The following is an 18,728-nucleotide window of genomic DNA, read 5'->3' as shown; positions in this document are numbered from 1 at the left end:
CCGCATTTAACCATGGCAAGGCGAATGGGAATATGGCAGAATACAAACAGAGTAGTCATTCCCTCCGCAAGGCAATCAAACAAGTCAAATGTCAGTATAGCGACAAAGTGAGAGGACAACATTTACATTTACATTTTAGTCATTTAGCAGACGCTCTTATCCAGAGCGACTTACTGTAGTGAATGTATACATTTCATAAAAATTTTTCCGACAAGAGTCCAATGAAGTTCATTCAGGACCATCGATGTGTCTGCTTGGGGGGGATATATACGGCTGTGATTATAATCAAAGAGAATTCTCTTGGTAGATAATGCGGTCGACATTTGATTGTAAGGAATTCTAGGTCAGGTGAGCAAAAGGACTTGAGTTCCTGTATGTTGTTATGATCACACCACGTCTCGTTAATCATAAGGCATACCCCCCCGCCCTTCTTCTTACCAGAGAGATGTTTGTTTCTGTCGGCGCGATGCGTGAAGAAACCAGGTGGCTGTACCGACTCCGATAGCGTGTCTTGAGTGAGCCACGTTTCCGTGAAACAAAGAACGTTACAATCTCTGTCTCTCTGGAAGGCAACTCTTGCTCAGATTTCGTCTACCTTGTTGTCAAGAGACTGGACATTGGCGAGTAGTAAACTTTGGAGCGGTGCTTGATGTGCCCGTCTACGGAGCCTGACCAGAAGACCGCTTCTTCTGCCCCTCCTGCGGTGTCGTTGTTTTGGGTTGCCGGCTGGGATCCGATCCATTGTCCTGGGTGGTGGACCAAACAGAGGATCCGCTTCGGGAAAGTCGTATTCCTGGTCGTAATGTTGGTAAATTGACGTTGCTCTTATATCAAATAGTTCCTCCCGGCTGTATGTGATAAAACTTAAGATTTCCTGGGGTAACAATGTAAGAAATAATACATAAAAAAAAAAAATACTGCATAGTTTCCTGAGAACGTGAAGCGAGGCGGCCATCTCTGTCGGCCTGTTATCTCTGATAACATAATTAATTGCGCACTCCCTCAAATCGGAGAAAATATCCTTTCTATTTTATACTATATAATAATATAAAATAATGCCATGGAATTCTAAGCACATCTTGTCTGCTAAATTAACTAGTGTAGCCCACAGCCATATGGCATAGCCAGATCAGGGCCTAACATAAGGACAACTCAGAGTATGCTATTCTGTTCTTCTGAAATAGACTAAATGATCATCATATCATGTTTCTTTAGACCTGTCTAAAAAACATAATGGATTTATTGTGATGGTGTAGGCTATATTAAATTGATTTATTTTACGTTTTGAAATGCAGATGTTCCAAAGGTCTGCATCGGTGGCTTGTAGGCTAAGCATGGAAGCAAGACGCTAAATGTGTTTATGTTAATTAACGGTCAATTAGCGAACCAGCAGTTGTTTGCTTGACAATCACCAGCTGACAAAATGTCATGACCACCACAGACCTAGGCACGACATGACTGGGTCAAGTCTCATCTGACTATCTATTGAATGACATCACACATTCCAGTGAAAGACGCAAGCATAAAGGGCAGGAGGAGGGGTACCTTTCAGTGTTGCCATCAAAATGGCGCAGTCTGCCTCCTGTTGATCTTCGGATTCCGAGTCGAAGATTGTGATCTGTGTTTTATAAATATAGAAATAGTTCTATGCAGTGAACGACAGTCATTGGATGTCCACCCTTTATGTAAACATTATACTAAGCCTGGGAGCCTGTTGAAAGGTAGAAAATAATCATGAACTGAACATGGATGGGACGGTTTCCTAGACCCAGGTTAAGCCTAAATCATTCTTTAAAGGAGAATCTCAATTGAAAGTACATTTTAATCCATGAGTAGGCAACTGTCACTTTACTCACAGACTGTCTGTAGTCCATACACTCCATCAGAAGTTTGTAGAGCTGGTTTACGTCTGCTCTCTCCAGACCAAACATGCCCCCTATCCTCAGAACGAAGTCCTCCTTGATGTCTGTGTCCAGCTGCCTGTACACAGTAAGTATAGACTGATACACCAGTGAGGTACAGTAAGACACAGGCCAACAACATGGGTCCATTTGGCCTGACCATATGCTAAGTTATGAGGTCTGGTTGGCTAGCTTCCTCTTCTACTCAGTTCAAATTTTTGTAATGTTTGTGTAGGTACAGTCTGTATACTGTACCTACATAAGGTATACCGCATACACACTGACTACAGAGCTACGGATACACATGAGTGGAGCCCTGAGAGTTTCCTGAGCCCGTAACCTGACCAGGAAAAACTCTGGGCCTTCCACTGAGTTAGGGATTGATCAAAATGTACTGTTGGGTGGAGTGATCCAAATAAGGGAGGGTTGTCCAATTCTTTTTTTTTGCTTTGGGCAAGGTTGTTTTTGGGGGGGCACAGGGGAGATTTTGTCTTCTGCTTGTATAAACAATGGCTTGACTTACTTTTGATATTACCCTAATAAAGTTTAAAAACATTTGTGAAGGTTTGGTATGGCTATTATTAAGCTTTAGCTACTGTATGCCTATGATATGAAGGCAGTGCGCCCTGACGCTCCAACTGAGTCCGACAGTTGAACTTGAGGTGAGGAAGACTGTTTCATGCCTACCAGATGTACTCCTCTAATCCAACAGTATCTGAATGCATATGGATGTTCGTAAAATTTCTAAAATATACGGTAAAATACAATTGTCCTAAAGGAAACTCTGAAATGGCATATTGTTTTTATGAAGATTTTAGAATATTCACATGAAAATCTGTAGCCAATGGGATGGAAACCTAGCTATAGACATCCTAAAGACTCTGGCAAGTGCGTTAGTCCAGTGTCACTGTGATTATGCCTGCACATCATGGTTCACCAGCAGCCCCAAACATCTAATGAATAAGCTACCAGCCAAACAAGCTTGTAAAAATTGTGTTTAAACTCCCCCCTCACACTCATCTGGAGGTCAAGCATTTGTTTTCTCTGTAATGTGTCTGTATCAACGTAATTGTATGTGTATTTATGTAAATAAATAAGGACCACAATGGAAATAAGTTGCCAACTTCATTGTGCAGGCACTTAAAATATGTGTGTATACAGTGCATTCGGAAAGTATTCAGACCCCTTCACTTTTTCCACATTTAGTTAAGTTACAGCCTTATTCTATAATGGATTAAATAGTTTTTTCCCCTCATCAATCTACAACCAATACCCCATAATGACAAAGCAAAAATAAAAAACTGAAATATCAAATTTACATAAGTATTCATACCCTTTACTCAGTACTTTGTTGAAGCACCTTTGGCAGCGATTACAGCCTTGAGTCTTAGGTATGATGCTACAAGCCTGGCACACTTGTATTTGGGGAGTTTCTCCCATTCTTGTCTGCAGATCCTCTCAAACTCTGTCAGGTTGGATGGGGAGCGTCGCTGCATAGATATTTTCAGGTCTCTCCAGAGATGTTCGATTGGGTTCAAGTCCGGGATCTGGCTGGGCCACTCAAGGACATTCAGAGACTTGTCGCAAAGCCACTCCTGCGTTGTCTTAGCTGTGTGCTTAGGGTCATTGTCCTGTTGGAAGGTGAACCTTTGCCCCAGTCTGAGGTCCTGAGCACTCTGAACCAGGTTTTCATCAAGGATCGCTCTATACTTTGCTCCGTTCATCTTTCCCTCGATCCTAACTAGCCTCCCGGTCCCTGCCGCTGAAAACATCATCACAGCATGATGCTGCCACCACCATGCTTCACCGTAGGGATGGTATGGCCAGGTGATGAGCGGTGCCTGGCTTCCTCCAGACGTGACGCTTGGCATTCAGGCCAAAGAGTTCAATCATGATTTCGTCAGACCAGAGCATCTTGTTTCTCGTGGTCTGAGAGTCCTTTAGGTGCCCTTTGGCAAACTCCAAGCGGGCTGTCATGTGCCTTTAACTGAGGAGTGGCCTCCGTCTGGCCACTCTTCCATAAAGGCCTGATTCCTTCAACCTCATGGCTTGGTTTTTTCTCTGACATGCGCTGTCAACTGTGTGACCTTATATAGACAGGTGAGTGCCTTTCCAAATCATGTCCAATCAATTGAATTTACCAGAGGTGGACTCCAGTCAAGTTGTAGAAACATTTCAATGATGATCAATGGAACAGGATGCATCTGAGCTCAATTTCGAGACTCATGGCAAAGGGTCTCAATACTTTTGTAAATAAAGTAGTTCTGTTTTTATTTTGAATAAATGTGCAAAAATGTCTAAAAACCTGTTCTCGCTTTGTCATTATGGGATATTGTGTGTAGATTGATGAGTAAAAAATATATTTAATCAATTTTAGAATAATGCTGTAACGTAACAAAATGTGAAAAAAGTGAAGGGGTCTGAATACTTTCAGAATGCACCGTATATGGATTTTTTTTAACCGACAATTAAAATCAATCAATTAATCCAAACTGTGCAGCGGCCAATTGATGAAAAGAAAGAGACATCTGTTACGACACACCAAAAAGTTTAATGACATTCAGACATTGTCAAGCCAAGCCTTTGATACTGGGTAAGCCCACAAGATAGGGAGGGATTTCTTTTCTGTTTGTCAGGATTGACATAGCCTATCTATTGCGGTGTTGAAAACGCAAACCATGATATTGAAGTGCACGAATTCGGCATGCTTTGTTTATTGGTTGTGTGGTGCATTGGCACAGAAATCTGTTGGTGGAAAATTAGTTGCATATATTTTACATAATTATAAATACTGCATCAAAATGTTGAAAATCTGATCATTGTCTGCAGCCGGCTCTGATCGTAGTGTAATGAAACAGGCAGGGAGAGTGAGCTCGTCTGTGGTGGTCGGTTAACTCTCAACCTTCTGGCCCGTAGCCGTGCGTGGCATCGACAGTGCCACAGAAGTGGCAAAGTCAATATCCACGTTTATAAACACAGTTATTTGTGGTCGTTAACATTATTTGGAGTTAATTCTATTGAGGAGGGAGGGTGTTCAACTCATTTTACAGTAGAAGGGGAGGACCATGGGAAAATATGTTTTACTTTTGGGAGGTGGAGGGGTGGTGTGCCTTTTTTTATTACACCTTAAGTTGGACCAGCCCCTCCCCCCTAGTGAATTTCAATCTGTCCTTTAGGGCTCAGCATTTTTCTTGGACAGGTCACACGGTGGTCAGGGAAACCTCAGGCCTCTATTCAATCATGTGTCTCTGTAGCTCTGTAGTTCCTCTACATGGACAAGCACCAAAGTCTTCAACATGTAAGCAATGTTTCCCCTGTATTCATTTAGCAGTGACGTACCGCCGCTGCTAAATTGTCGCCGCCACACCCAAAACATATTGAACAGGAAAAATGGTGGTGGTGTTAATGAAAGCCTTCTAATAGACGGAAAGGCTTTCCCAAAAACCTTCACAATTAAATGTGAACTATGGAATGAAGCCTATGCCTACCTGGCAGAATGATATCATGATATCATGTGCTCCACAGAAACGCTGCTAACCAAACAACAGTGCTAGATGCATTTTTAAACTTTTCTCAGAAGTAGTCTCCTGATTTGGTTTTATTATTGCTGTGTACTTAGAACATCCAATTATGTTGTTTTTCTTTTTTTTGAAGTGTGATTTTGAGAGCGAAAACCTGAAAAAACATATAGATGACTACAGTGGCACCACACACCTATCCATAGCGGTCTGTTTGTGTAAGAATGCCAGCAAGTCAGCCGCCCGGCCTGATCCCTCGAAGACGAACACAGGCACGGGGGGCACACTGCTCACATAGTCCAGCACCATGGACACAATGTCAGGGCCGCCCTCCACCACCACACACACCACTGGCACACCCTGGTTAACCCCTGCCAGAGAGAGATACACACACACACACACACACACACACACACACACACACACACACACACACACACACACACACACACACACACACACACACACACACACATAGACTGTTAAACACATGTGTATTATAATACTCACACACACACACACACACATTGCAATCGCTCCTTTTCTTACACACACACACACACACACATCAACATATTCACATACACACTCTCATTCACACACACAGACAAACACATGCACAAAGCCACACACATACTCACTAGTATGGATCTTCTGCAGTTGAATGTGTCTCTCCAGCTTCCTCCTGAGTCCCAGCTGGCAGCCATGTTTTCCCAGAGTTCCATCGTCCACTAACAGGAAGTGGGAGTGCAGGCTGTTCAAACACACCGTTTCACTCAAGGGGTTTCTCAGGGGCTGGTAAGGCCTGAGCACCTGGGTTAGATATCAGAAAACAGGTCAGAAAAACAGGTCAGAAAGCAGGTTGAGAGAAAATAGAGGAGGATTTGGGAGAGTCCAAGCGGAAAAGTGAGAGCACATGGCAGCTCAAAAGAGATAAAAGGTGACATTTCTGTGGCTAAAATTAGTACAGATCTGTGCAAAAAAAATACAGCAAACCTTCTTATAAGGTGGCAGAATGGTGTAGCTCTTTCCTGCAATCAAATTACCCAGTAGCCTCATGGTGGTGTTATTCATATTTTTCATAATTTCATAAAGAAATAAACATTATTTTAAAAAAGCCACTGAAAATCCAGTGTTTCTATGTCAAATGGTTTTGTTATATTTCAGTCTTCTGTGATGCATATAGAGTGTAATATTGGGATGCATTCTCAAAATGTAATACATTTCAACTCTATATCTGACATGGTACAGGTGTCTTCATTTTTTAAGCCCATAACCATGTGTGTGAGGTGTATACTTTTGTTTCAAAGTAAATTTGTTTATGACCCTGATTTAGCCTGCTGCAGTGAAAGGTTAATTCAAAGCGTTCCTTAAAAGCACTGATATCTTTATAAAGAACAACACTCACATCTCTCCCTATAAGGTCACTGTGGTTGTCAATTACGCCCCAGGGCGTGACCCCTACAGCGTTCCTCTTCCTGCGGCCATTGGTGCCGTATGCTTTCACAGCCTCCCCTACATACAGGGACACACCTAGGAAGGGTCGGATACTCAGTCCACTTACACACATATAAACGTAATCCCACACACACAGTATAATACATGTAAATTCAGCCAAAATCACACACACAGATGCTCACATCCACCCATGCTTAGTGTCTTAATTATAGCCCCAGTGCAAAATGAATCTGCATTATTTCACACACCTGTGTTGATGCCGTCTGTGATTATCCAGGCTCCAGTGCTCTGGGCTGCGGTGATCAGGCCTTTGCTGAAGGCCTGTCTAACCTTGAGGGGGAGAGGGAAGTTCTCTGCCCCCCCGTGGACCGTCAGCAGTAGTTTAGGCCGTTCCATCTGCCACTCCCTCAGCATCAGCTGCAGCAGAGCCTCAGCCTTTGCATCGACCGCAACACGAACGTACTGCACAGTCATCACATAAAGCATGGTCAACCACATGAATATGAGAACAAGCTTCCAAGTGGGAAATACAAGTGGGAAACTCGGGTAGCATCGTTGCACACCCAGTTGGATATTTCTGAGTTTCCTAGTTTCGACTAGCACATGAATGCAGCAATAGCTACAGACCTTGGCATGGCAGTTACGTTCAGTGCTGTCCTGGAAGTCAATGGTTCCGTAGGCATCGGTGGCACTGGCTTGTGTGTGACACTCCACTGACCACCTCTCTTCTTGCACTGCCTGGGGCCCAGGCCAGCGGGACAGGAAGGGGTCAGTCTCCAGCCAGGTGTGCTCCCCTACCAGACGTCCGCAGCAGCATCTGGGGGTAGGGAGAGAGGAAAAACTCAAACCTTTCTAGTTGTTAAACATTGGCAAAAAAAATGCATTGCTGTCCGTATAAATGTCAAGATAGTATACATGGAATTACTGTGTTAGTTTACTTTTACACTAAAATGGGAAATCTCACTCTCAAAACATGCACACACTCACACACTCACACACACACACACACACAGTAAAGTCATACCTTATTAGGTTTTGGCATACTTGACACACAGTCCCTTCAGGATTCCGCAGAGATTTTTTATGATATCTGCGGGCTAAAATTCTTCTGCTGCAATTATGACATTTTACATGGCAATATGTGAAGATTTTGTCAAATTTGTCCAAAAAATGCAATGATGAGGGAAAACATTTGTTGGCATGTGGCTTGATTGAACCATGCTGTATGCTGTAAATGGGAGGTGATTGGTTGAAATTACGAGCCCTCTTCTTGTACTGTGGCAATGGGTCCAATTTATGCAATAATATTGGAATGATTTGACTGTTTTATGCGGTCAAACATACAAGTCCTCGCATAACATGAGGGGGAATTGTTGATTTTGCAAAAAATCTGCTATCACAGAATCTAGGAATCCTGGAGGGACTGAACATCTGCAATAAACAGGAAATTATACATGAGCAACATAACCACATAGCTAGAGTTTCCCTGGAACAGTTAGTATAGTTGGCAAAAGTTTGCTTTTTCAAAAACCAGACATGGTAAAAGTTATTACAATTATTATTCCAGCACTACTATCATATGACATTTTGACATTGTTCAGCAAATACCAATTCCAGCTCACCTGTGTATGTCTCGACATGCTGGGATGAATTTAATGCACTCCCTCTTGCAGAAGGTGTCGTCAATCCAACACCTCTGTGACTGGAACACAACACACAACATTAAGGTCAAAGGGCCTGGGGCTGACTTTCTACTTAGCTAACATATGGAATTGTTTTAAGATGGTCATACCAAGGACCATTTAGATATTTGATTTTGAATTTCAGGACCCCTGTAGCCTCACAAAGCCGCCTGATCCCGCGAGCTTACATTAAGAGCTGCACGGATGTCAGTCTGGCAGGGCTGGGATTCAATCAATGAGGTATAACAAGATGGTAACTTTACAAGTCAAATTGCGAGGCTTGCTAAAGCTCTTTAAAAGTTATTTTTGTGGTAGTGGACGAAAATGAGAAAGACCAACATTTTGTCTATACTCTGATTAAAGTGATACACGAGAAAAACATGAAAATTGACAATTGTTACACCGTTTGACTTGTTTGAAAAATCTACTTTGCCTGAAAACATCTTGCATTTTTCCAATATGTTTTCTCATTCATATTAACCTAATGATGCTCATTCATGATTGTTTTAACCTTGTGTAGAATAATGACATACTGTATAGTCAACTGCTAAGGAAGAATTGGTTCTGCCGGATCATCCTATACATAACCACTGTTTGTCTACAGTACATATACATATAGTTTTAATGATTTTTTTCTGCAAAAGGTGGGTAAACTGGGTTTGCATTTACCATCTACTACACCGCTGCTCTTGATTTTTTCACATCATAAGAAACAGGAATTCCGGAACGTTTCTTTTGAAACGTCTCTCGGGTTGATTAGAGAATGGCCAGACTGTTGCTATTGATACACTAACAGGTACATTTTCCAGAAAGTATATATTTCCATCTGTCTTGTAGGAGTATTTCTCATCCATCTTCAACTAATGCTGCTCACATATTTTTGGTCAGTATTTATGGTCAGTAGTTGTGTGGTTGTGGTCAGTAGTTGTGGACAGGAGTTGAGGTCAGTAGTTATGGTCTGTAGTTGTGTTGTTGTGGTCAGTAGTTGTGGCCAGTAGTTGTGTGGTCAGTAGTTCTGTAGTTGTGGTCAGCTGTTGTGTGGTTGTGTTCTGTAGTTGTGTGGTTGTGGTCAGTAATTGTGGTCAGTGGTTGTGGTCAGTAGTCGTGGTCATTAGTTGTGGTCAGTAGTTATGGTCTGTAGTTGTGTTGTTGTGGTCAGTAGTTGTGGCCAGTAGTTGTGTGGTCAGTAGTTCTGTGGTTGTGGTCAGTTGTTGTGTGGTTGTGGTCAGTAGTTGTGGCCAGTAGTTCTGTGGTTGTGGTCAGTTGTTGTGTGGTTGTGGTCAGTAGTTGTATGGTTGTGGTCTGTAGTTGTGTGGTTGTGGTCAGTAATTGTGGTCAGTGGTTGTGGGCAGTAGTTGTGGTCAGTAGTTGTATGGTTGTGGTCTGTAGTTGTGTGGTTGTGGTCAGTAATTGTGGTCGTGGTTGTGGTCAGTATTTGTGGTCAGTAGTTGTGTGGTTGTGGTCTGTAGTTGTGTGGTTGTGGCCTGTAGTTGTGTTCTGTGGTTGTGTTCAGTATTTGTGGTTATTAGTTGTGGTCAGTAAGTACGCTTTTCTTTAGGAATATAGTGAATTAAAAGTAGTCAAAAATATAAATAGTAAAGTACAGACACCCCAAAAAACTACTTAAGTAGTACTTTCTGGATTAGACTATTGCAATGCTCTATTCTCCGGCTACCCGGATAAAGCACTAAATAAACTTCAGTTTGTGCTAAATACGTCTGCTAGAATCTTGACTAGAACCCCAAAATTGTAATATATTACTCCAGTGCTAGCCTCTTGACACTGGCTTCCTGTTAAGGCTAGGGCTGATTTCAAGGTTTTACTGATTTGGTCCTGCGATACATACCTTCACGTACGCTACGGTCACAAGACGCAGGCCTCCTTATTGTCCCTAGAATTTCTAAGCAAACAGCTAGAGGCAGGGCTTTCTCCTATAGCGCTCCATTTTTATGGAATGGTCTGCCTCCCCATGTGAGAGACGCAGACTCGGTCTCAACCTTTTAAGTCTTTACTGAAGACTTGTCTCTTCAGTAGGTCCTATGATTGAGTGTAGCCTGGCCCAGGGGTGCGAATGTGAACTGCAAGGCACGGGAGTGACGAACTGTCCATGCTGTCTCTGCCTGGCCGGCTCCCCTCTCTCCACTGGGATTCTCTGTCCCTGACCCTATTACAGGTCTGAGTTACTGGTTTACTAGTGCTTTTTCATGCCATACCTAGGAGGGGTGTGTCACATCGTGGCAGGCTTTTTTCGCTATACTCGACTTAAGTGGGTTGAGTCACTGACATGATCTTCCTGTCTGGTTTTTCTCCCCCTCGGGCTCGTGCGGTGGAGGAGAACTTTGTGGGCTATACTCAGCCTTGTCTCAGGGTAGTAAGTTGGTGGTCTGTTGATATCCCTCTAGTGGTGTGGGGGCTGTGCTTTGGCAAAGTGGGTGGGGTTATATCCTGTCTGGTTGGCCCTGTCCAGGGCTATCGTCGGACAGGGTCACAGTGTCCCCCCCTGTCTCAGCTTCCATTGTCTATGCTACAATAGTCTATGTGCCGGGGGATAGGGTCAGTCTAAATTTAAGTATGCTCCCTCTAATTAATCTCTCTCTCAGACCATGGTTCAGGACTAACTGGCCTGATGACTCCTGGCAGTTTTGCCTGAGGCTATGGAACCCTGACCTGTTCATCAGACGTGCTGCTGCTCCAGTTTCAACTGTTCTGCCTGCGGCAATGTAACCATGACCCGTTCACCAGAGGTGCTACCTTGTCCCAGACCTGCTGTTTTCGACCCGCTCTCTCTCTCCCGCACCTGCTGTCTCGACCTCTGAATGCTCGGCTATGAAAAGCCAGGTGACATTTACTCCTGAGGTGCTGACCTGATGCACCTTCTACAACCACTGTGGTTATTATTTGACCCTGCTGGTCATCTATGAACGTTCTGGCCTAAATGGCCATGTACTCTTATAATCTCCACCTGGCACAGCCAGAAGAGGACTGGCCACCCCTCAGAGCCTGGGTCCTCTCTAGGTTTATTCCTAGCTTCCTGCCTTTCTAGAGAGTTTTTCCTAGCCATCGTGCTTCTACATCTGCATTGCTTGCTATTTGTGGTTTTAAGCTGGGTTTCTGTATAAGCACTTTATGACATCTGAGGATATAAAAATAACTTTATAAATACATTTGATTGGATTTGTTTTACTGTAATATCTGTGTTTTTGCATGTACATTGAATGGTTGATTAATTTTATGCTACACAATGATAAAGAACACAGTTTTTTCCCTACCCTGGCACTCATTCTGAATGCAGGTTTCGAGTGATTTGACAATTCCACGTGTTGGATATCCTAACTCTGGCTGGATTCCAATATGAACTTCACATCACCTTGCAAGCCAGCATAGTGTGACTTGCAGGCCTGATGCGACCTGTAAACCAGAAGATTCCTAACACTACTGTATTAGAGTATAACTAGGGCCTCAAAGAAAGGCCTTATGACACATGTAATGTCATTAATAATTCAATTTGAAAGGCACGAGACGGGAGAAAAAAAAATGACCAGGCACGAGACGGGAGTACAGTTTAGTGTTGTTTAGTAAGAACATCTTGTGCCGGGCCAATAGTGCGCATGCCAAATCCAAATCAAATGTTATTGGTCACATACACATGGTTAGTAGATTTTATTGTGAAGTACACTTCCTAGTAGGTGTCATAACGTAACACTGCCTTAATATATTAATGATTAGTAACAGCATAGTAACTAATATTAGACAGCTATTGGTCACCAATAATACTACAGTGGGTTCTACCCGTTCATAGAAGGTTCTAGGAAGAACTCTCCAAAGATAAAAGGGTTATTTTCTTGCTTAGCATGTAAATGTTTTAATCAAACTATTATATTCACCTGACTAGACACAATAATCACAGTGTGCATGTAACCATAGCATGCATGTAACCATGTAACTCAATGCTGAATACTACCTCTAGCGCTGGGGTGCGCAGGACGTGGGACGCGGAGTAAATGAAATGGCACAGAAAACTCAGGGTGTTCTCTCTATAAAAGTCGATGGCCACATACCAGGGCCCTCACCAGATTTCCATAACATTCGGGGCTCAGTCCTGTAGACCAGAGGCTGAGGGGTTTGCGGGTCAGAGAAAAAATGATTTCCTACAATTCTAGGAAGGACTGGAGACATTAAAATATAAAAAAGTATAGCACACAAAATGACAAGCTCCTCTGACATTGGCATACTGAGATCAATAAAACAAACTGTCACGTCCTGACCAGTAAAAGGGGTTATTTGTTATTGTAGTTTGGTCAGGGCGTGGCAGGGGGTGTTTGGTTTGTGTGTTTTGGGGTTTTTGGGATATGTTCTTTGTTAGTCTATTTCTATGTTTATTCTAGGTTGTCTATGTCTATGTGGAAGTGTTTGGGATTGGTCTCTAATTGGAGGCAGCTGTATCTCGTTGCCTCTGATTAGAGACTATATTTAAGTAGGGTTTTTTTCCTCATTGTGTTTGTGGGTGGTTATTTTCTGTTTAGTGTTTCGTGTTACCTGACAGAACTGTTTGGCAGTCGTTTGTGTCTTGTTCTTGTTTAGTGTTCTAAATAAAGTTAATTATGAACACCCAACCTGCTGCGCCTTGGTCTACTCCCTTCGACGGCCGTTACACAAACGACCCAAGTTTTAAATGCAACCAATAGCATAGGCCAATGAAGCGTGGATGCACAGATCTTAGGTCTACAATGTGAGGAGGAAATTAGAGTCCACCAACTTTCCAGTGGCACTCACTTATCCAAACTGTTTTTTCCAGTTTTTTCCATTTAGCTGCTGGCTGCTGTTCATTGACAGCCACAACTCAACAATCAGCTGTTTGATATTTGCCGCGCAGACTGCCAATTGCGGGATTCCCGACTGTAGGCCAATGCGCTCGTAATGTGATAAAACACAAATCTGCAGAAAAAATAATTATGTGGCTAAATTATTATCTCTGGTGTAGTATTTAATGATTTCATTTATTTCTGTATACACAGGAGTAATTATAGAAGTGGGCCAATAGTGGTTTCAGCTATATTGTTATTGAAACGATGTAGGCCTTTTGACCTTCTTAAAAAGATGACTTGAATAACCTATGGGAAAAGTGTAAAAATGTGTATTGGAAAGTTCAGGAAAACATTAGGTAGACACATTATTAGGTAGGCACATCATTAGGCCTAATGTGTGTGTGTGTGTAGGCCTAATTGTAACCAAATATCCAAAGGAGACTCAGTGAAAATAAAAATCTGATATTGATTGGTTTATTAAGATGAGTTCCGATGCTTGTCTCAAAGCAGCGCTGTCCCAATGAAAATGGTGCTGGAATTATCAGTTGACCACACATGGTAATTGCTTTACATTTATTATAACCAGTGGTGTATAGCTATTTTTCTAGGTAGCCTACTGTAGCACAATATTTTATTATTACGTCATCATTTCAGAATGAAAGTCTGTACCGACATGTAGCCTATTGTATAACATCCTTTTAGAATATACATACATTGCATCATCCAAATTGCACGATTGCCTATGCCTACACATACAGTACCAGTCAAAAGTTAGGACACCTACTCATTCAAGGATTTTTCTTTGTTTTTACTATTTTCTACATTGTAGAATAATAGTCAAGACATCGAAACTATGAAATAACACATATGGAATCATGGAGTAACCAAAAACCATCAAGAGCTATGATGAAACTGGCTCTCATGAGGATCACCACAGGAAAGGAAGACACGGAGTTACCTCTGCTTCAGAGGATACGTTCATTAGAGTTAACTGCACCTCAGATTGCAGCCCAAAGTAATGCTTCACAAAGTTAAAGTAACAGACACATCTCAACTTCAACTGTTCAGAGGAGACTGCGTGAATCAGGCCTTCATGGTTGAATTGCTGCAAAGAAACCACTACTAAAGGACACCAATAAGAAGAGACTTGCTTAGGCCAAGAAACATGTGCTATGGACATAAGACCGGTGGAAATCTGTCCTTTGATCTGATGAGTCCAAGTTTGGTTCCAACCACCGTGTCTTTGTGAGACGCAGAGTAGGTGAACGGATGATCTCTGCATGTGTGGTTCCCACCATGATGCATGGAGGAGGAGGTGTGGGGGTGCTTTGCTCGTGACACTGTCAGTGATTTATTTAGAATTCAATGCACACTTAACCAGCATGGCTACCACAGCATTCTGAAGTGATACGTCATCCCATCTGGTTTGCGCTTAGTGGGACTATCATTTGTTGTTCAACAGGACAATGACCCAACACACATCCAGGCTGTGTAAGGGCTATTTGACCAAGAAGGAGAGTGATGGAGTGCTGCATCAGATGATCTGGCCTCCACAGTCACCCGTCCTCAACCCAATTGAGATAGTTTGGGATGAGTTGGACTGCAGAGTGACGGAACAAGTGCTCAGCATATGGGAGAATTCCTTCAAGACTGTTGGAAAAGTATTCCAGGTGAAGCTGGTTGAGAGAGTGTGATAAACTGAAATTAGGTGAACTATTCGAATTATAGCAAACAGGAAATGGATGAGCGATTTCTGCATAGTGCATCTTTAAGCAGTGCGACACCCCAAACGTTTGCCCCCCTGTTCTATTGATTCCAGCGTGATATCGATGGAAGTGATTAGGGTGTGAATGTTATTTATATTGAGGGATACCTGGAGGTATCAGACCTCTTTGAAATGAAAATGGGTGGCCCTCTTCCTGAGGAAAATATTTTTTTACCTGGCCCTCCCCAAGAGTTTGAAAAATGATAATTGAAAATCAACATACATGAAATAAATTGCAAAATGATTAGGAAATATAGACGTTGACAAGGTTATAAATAATGATTTGTAATTGAAATAATAATTGTGTCCTTTCGTCAAAGAATCCTCCATTTGCAGAAATTACAGCCTTGCAGACCTTTGGCATTCTAGTTGTCAATTTGTTGAGGTAATCTGAAGAGATTTCACCCCATGCTTCCTGAATCACCTCCCACAAGTTGGATTGGCTTGAAGGGCACTTCTTACGTACCATACATTCAAACTGCTCCCACAACAGCTCAATAGAGTTGAGATCCGGTGACTGTGCTGGCCACTCCATTATAGACAGAATACCAGCTGACTGCTTCTTCCCTAAATAGTTATTGCATAGTTTGGAGCTGTGATTTGGGTCATTGTCCTGTTGTAGGAGGAAATTGGCTCCAATTAAGCGCCGTCCACAGGGTATGGCATGGCGTTGCAAAATTGAGTGATAGCCTTCCTTCTTCAAGATCCCTTTTACCCTGTACAAATCTCCCACTTTACCACCACCAAAGCACCCCCAGACCATCACATTGCCTCCACCATGCTTGACAGATGGCATCAAGCACTCCATCATCTTTTAATTTTTTCTGCGTCTCACGAATGTTCTTCCTTGTGATCCGAACACCTCAAACTTAGATTAGTCTGTCCATAATACTTTTTCCAATCTTCCTCTGTCCAGTGTCTGTGTTCTTTTGCCCATCTTAATCTTTTCTTTTTATTGGCCAGTCTGAGATATGGCTTTTTCTTTGCAACTCTGCCTAGAAGGACAGCATCCCGGAGTCGCCGCTGGTGTTTTGCGGGTTCTATTTAATGAAGCTGCCAGTTGAGGACTTGTGAGGCATCTGTTTCTCAAACTAGACACTCTAATGTACTTGTCCTCTTGATCAGTTGTGCACCGGGGCCTCCCACTCCTCTTTCTATTCTGGTTAGAGCTAGTTTGCGCTGTTCTGTGACGGGAGTAGTACACAGCGTTGTACGAGATCTTCAGTTTCTTGGCAATTTCTCGCATGGAATTTGACTTCATTTCTGAGAACAAGAATAGACTGACGAGTTTCAGAAGAAAGTTTCTGGCCATTTTGAGCCTGTAATCGAGCCCACAAATGTTGATGCTCCAGATACTCAACTAGTCTAAAGAAGGCCAGTTTTATTGCTTCTTTAAATCAGGACAACAGTTTTCAGCTGTGCTAACATGATTGTAAAAGGGTTTTCTAATGATCAATTAGCGTTTTAAAGTGATAAACTTGGATTAGCCACCACAACGTGCCATTGGAACACAGGAGTGATGGTTGCTGATAATGGGCCTCTGTTCGCCTATGTAGATATTTCGTAAAAAGTCATTTACAACACTAACAATGTCTACACTGTATTTCTGATCAATTCGATGTTATATTAATGGACCACATTTTTTTGCTTTTCTTTCAAAAACAAGGACATTTCTAAGTAACCCCAAAAACAAGGACATTTCTAAGTGACCCCAAACTTTTGAACGGTAGTGTACATACATTTAAAATGTCACACATAGCTGGTGAGGTAAGTGTGTGTGTCAGTGCTGTGTGTAAGTTGACTATGGAAACAATTTGCAATTTAACATTATTAAGGCTTCTTATATTAAAGCAAAAAGTGATGCAGTCAGTGTCTCGTTTACTTTTAGCCAAGAGAGAGTGGCATGCATAGTATTGATATTAGCCCTCTGATTACAGTGAAGAGCAAGACAATATCCACTCAAACGTCCTTTTTTGAATGCTTCATACCAAAATAACTGCATAAAATCAAATCCAATTTTATTTGCCACATGCCGAATACAACTGTTGTAGACTTTACCGTGACATGCTTGCTTACGAGCAATGTTCCCTCTAAGCTGCGAACAGGCGCACAGCTCTCCCAGGACTGTCTCGCAGAAGAAATATCAGCCCATGCAGAGAAGCAACGAGATTGAACTTTACTCAACTTTCTAGTTATCCCCTTTAGTTAACACTATCAACGTTTCCCTTTACTGTGGGAATTGTGATCAAATCAACGCAATGTTAGTCACTTTCAATGCAACATAACGAAACAAAACAAAGTATAACAGATATTATCTTGAATGCAGAGTGCATTGGAGTAGGATTCTATTGCATTGACAGGCACAACTCAGGCCCATACTCTACACAGACCGGTGCACCATATCCAATCAGAGCTGCAGTATCCCTACAGTATATGCAAATAGACCATTGCCATATATGGATCTGTGCCATTCACTTTGAACTGGACTGTGTTTACAGCATGAGTGGTTGCTAGTAGATGCGCTTGTATTGAGATCACATTTGTTCATATTCTTTGCTAGTAAGTCAGTTAGTAGCCCAGTTATAGCTAATTTCAGCAATAGAAGTGGTTGCTTCCTACAAGACCACAAAACGTGTGCATTTCTAGCCATCTCTGAAAAGCAAGTCAGGTAAAGAGCTTTTTTTCTGTCTTAAAGGGGCAGTGTTGTATTTTGAGACAGGCTTGAATAAGCTAAGTGGCCAATAGGCAGAGGGTAGCATAATTTGTCTGGTTCTCTGTAATAATGGTATGGGAATAATAATGCATTTTATTTTGTAAAGTGGTTTCTTGCATCAAACAACACATTTTCAGTCACCTCATTTTCTGAAGGACAAGTGGATAAACAGGTTCATGTCAATCCATACATGTTTTTTTCAAAAGTTTCATTAAATGTAGGCCTACATTGAACACCACACATTGCCTGCTACTGTAGGCTGAATGACAGAACAGCTATTTACATGTTAAAATATTATGGGATGCATTTTCTTCATAGTTTTTATGGTAGGCCACACTGATGATCAAAAAGCCACAGTAGCCTACTGTCAACATATGCCAGAAGTTGCAAAGGATTTTCACAGCATTCAAGTGTGAGCTCAGCAGACCTGAAATTTGCTCAGTGCCGGAAAATAATTGAGGGAACATTGCTTACGAGCCATTCCCAACAACGCAGAGTTTTAAAAGAATAATACAAATAAAATAGTAACATGAGGAATAAAATAAAATACAAGAATTGATCTATATATAGGGAGTACAGTTTACAAGGTCCAGAAAGGTACATTAGCAGGCTACTCATATGGTGTATTTGATCACAACATCGCACGTGCTCTCTCTTTCTTCTTGCTCCCAGCCATGGGTGTATTCATTATGGAAACCGTTTATAACCAAACAGAAGTGAACGGAGCAAAACGAGAGTTTCTATTGGACAAATTCAGGTAGGTCCCTCCACATTTCGGTCCGCTTGCAAAACATTTTTCAACAGAATCGGCGTAATGAATACGCCCCAGTTCTTTAGGTTTCTTCATTTTAAATGCAGCAAGCAAGAGCAAGCTGTAGAAGTAAAT

At 42.1% G+C, this 18,728-nt stretch overlaps 1 protein-coding gene across 1 annotated transcript in view; it reads right to left on the bottom strand.

The window, feature by feature from the left end:
- Positions 1–18,728, bottom strand: part of trpm6 (transient receptor potential cation channel, subfamily M, member 6) — a 94,609-nt gene that overhangs the window by 55,682 nt on the left and 20,199 nt on the right. Inside the window, exons 2-9 of the mRNA XM_029761910.1 lie at positions 8,500–8,579; positions 7,505–7,694; positions 7,126–7,339; positions 6,828–6,952; positions 6,061–6,232; positions 5,616–5,790; positions 1,857–1,980; positions 1,546–1,618 (exon numbers count right to left, since the gene is read on the bottom strand). Coding sequence (XP_029617770.1) covers positions 1,546–1,618; positions 1,857–1,980; positions 5,616–5,790; positions 6,061–6,232; positions 6,828–6,952; positions 7,126–7,339; positions 7,505–7,694; positions 8,500–8,579 — 1,153 coding nt within the window. The remainder of the gene's footprint in view (positions 1–1,545; positions 1,619–1,856; positions 1,981–5,615; positions 5,791–6,060; positions 6,233–6,827; positions 6,953–7,125; positions 7,340–7,504; positions 7,695–8,499; positions 8,580–18,728) is intronic.

This window comes from Salmo trutta, chromosome 9 (assembly GCF_901001165.1).
Source record: "Salmo trutta chromosome 9, fSalTru1.1, whole genome shotgun sequence".
Taxonomy (NCBI): Eukaryota; Metazoa; Chordata; class Actinopteri; order Salmoniformes; family Salmonidae; genus Salmo; species Salmo trutta.
Note: the sequence above shows the minus strand (reverse complement) of the source record. Positions and strands in the feature narration are given on the sequence as shown.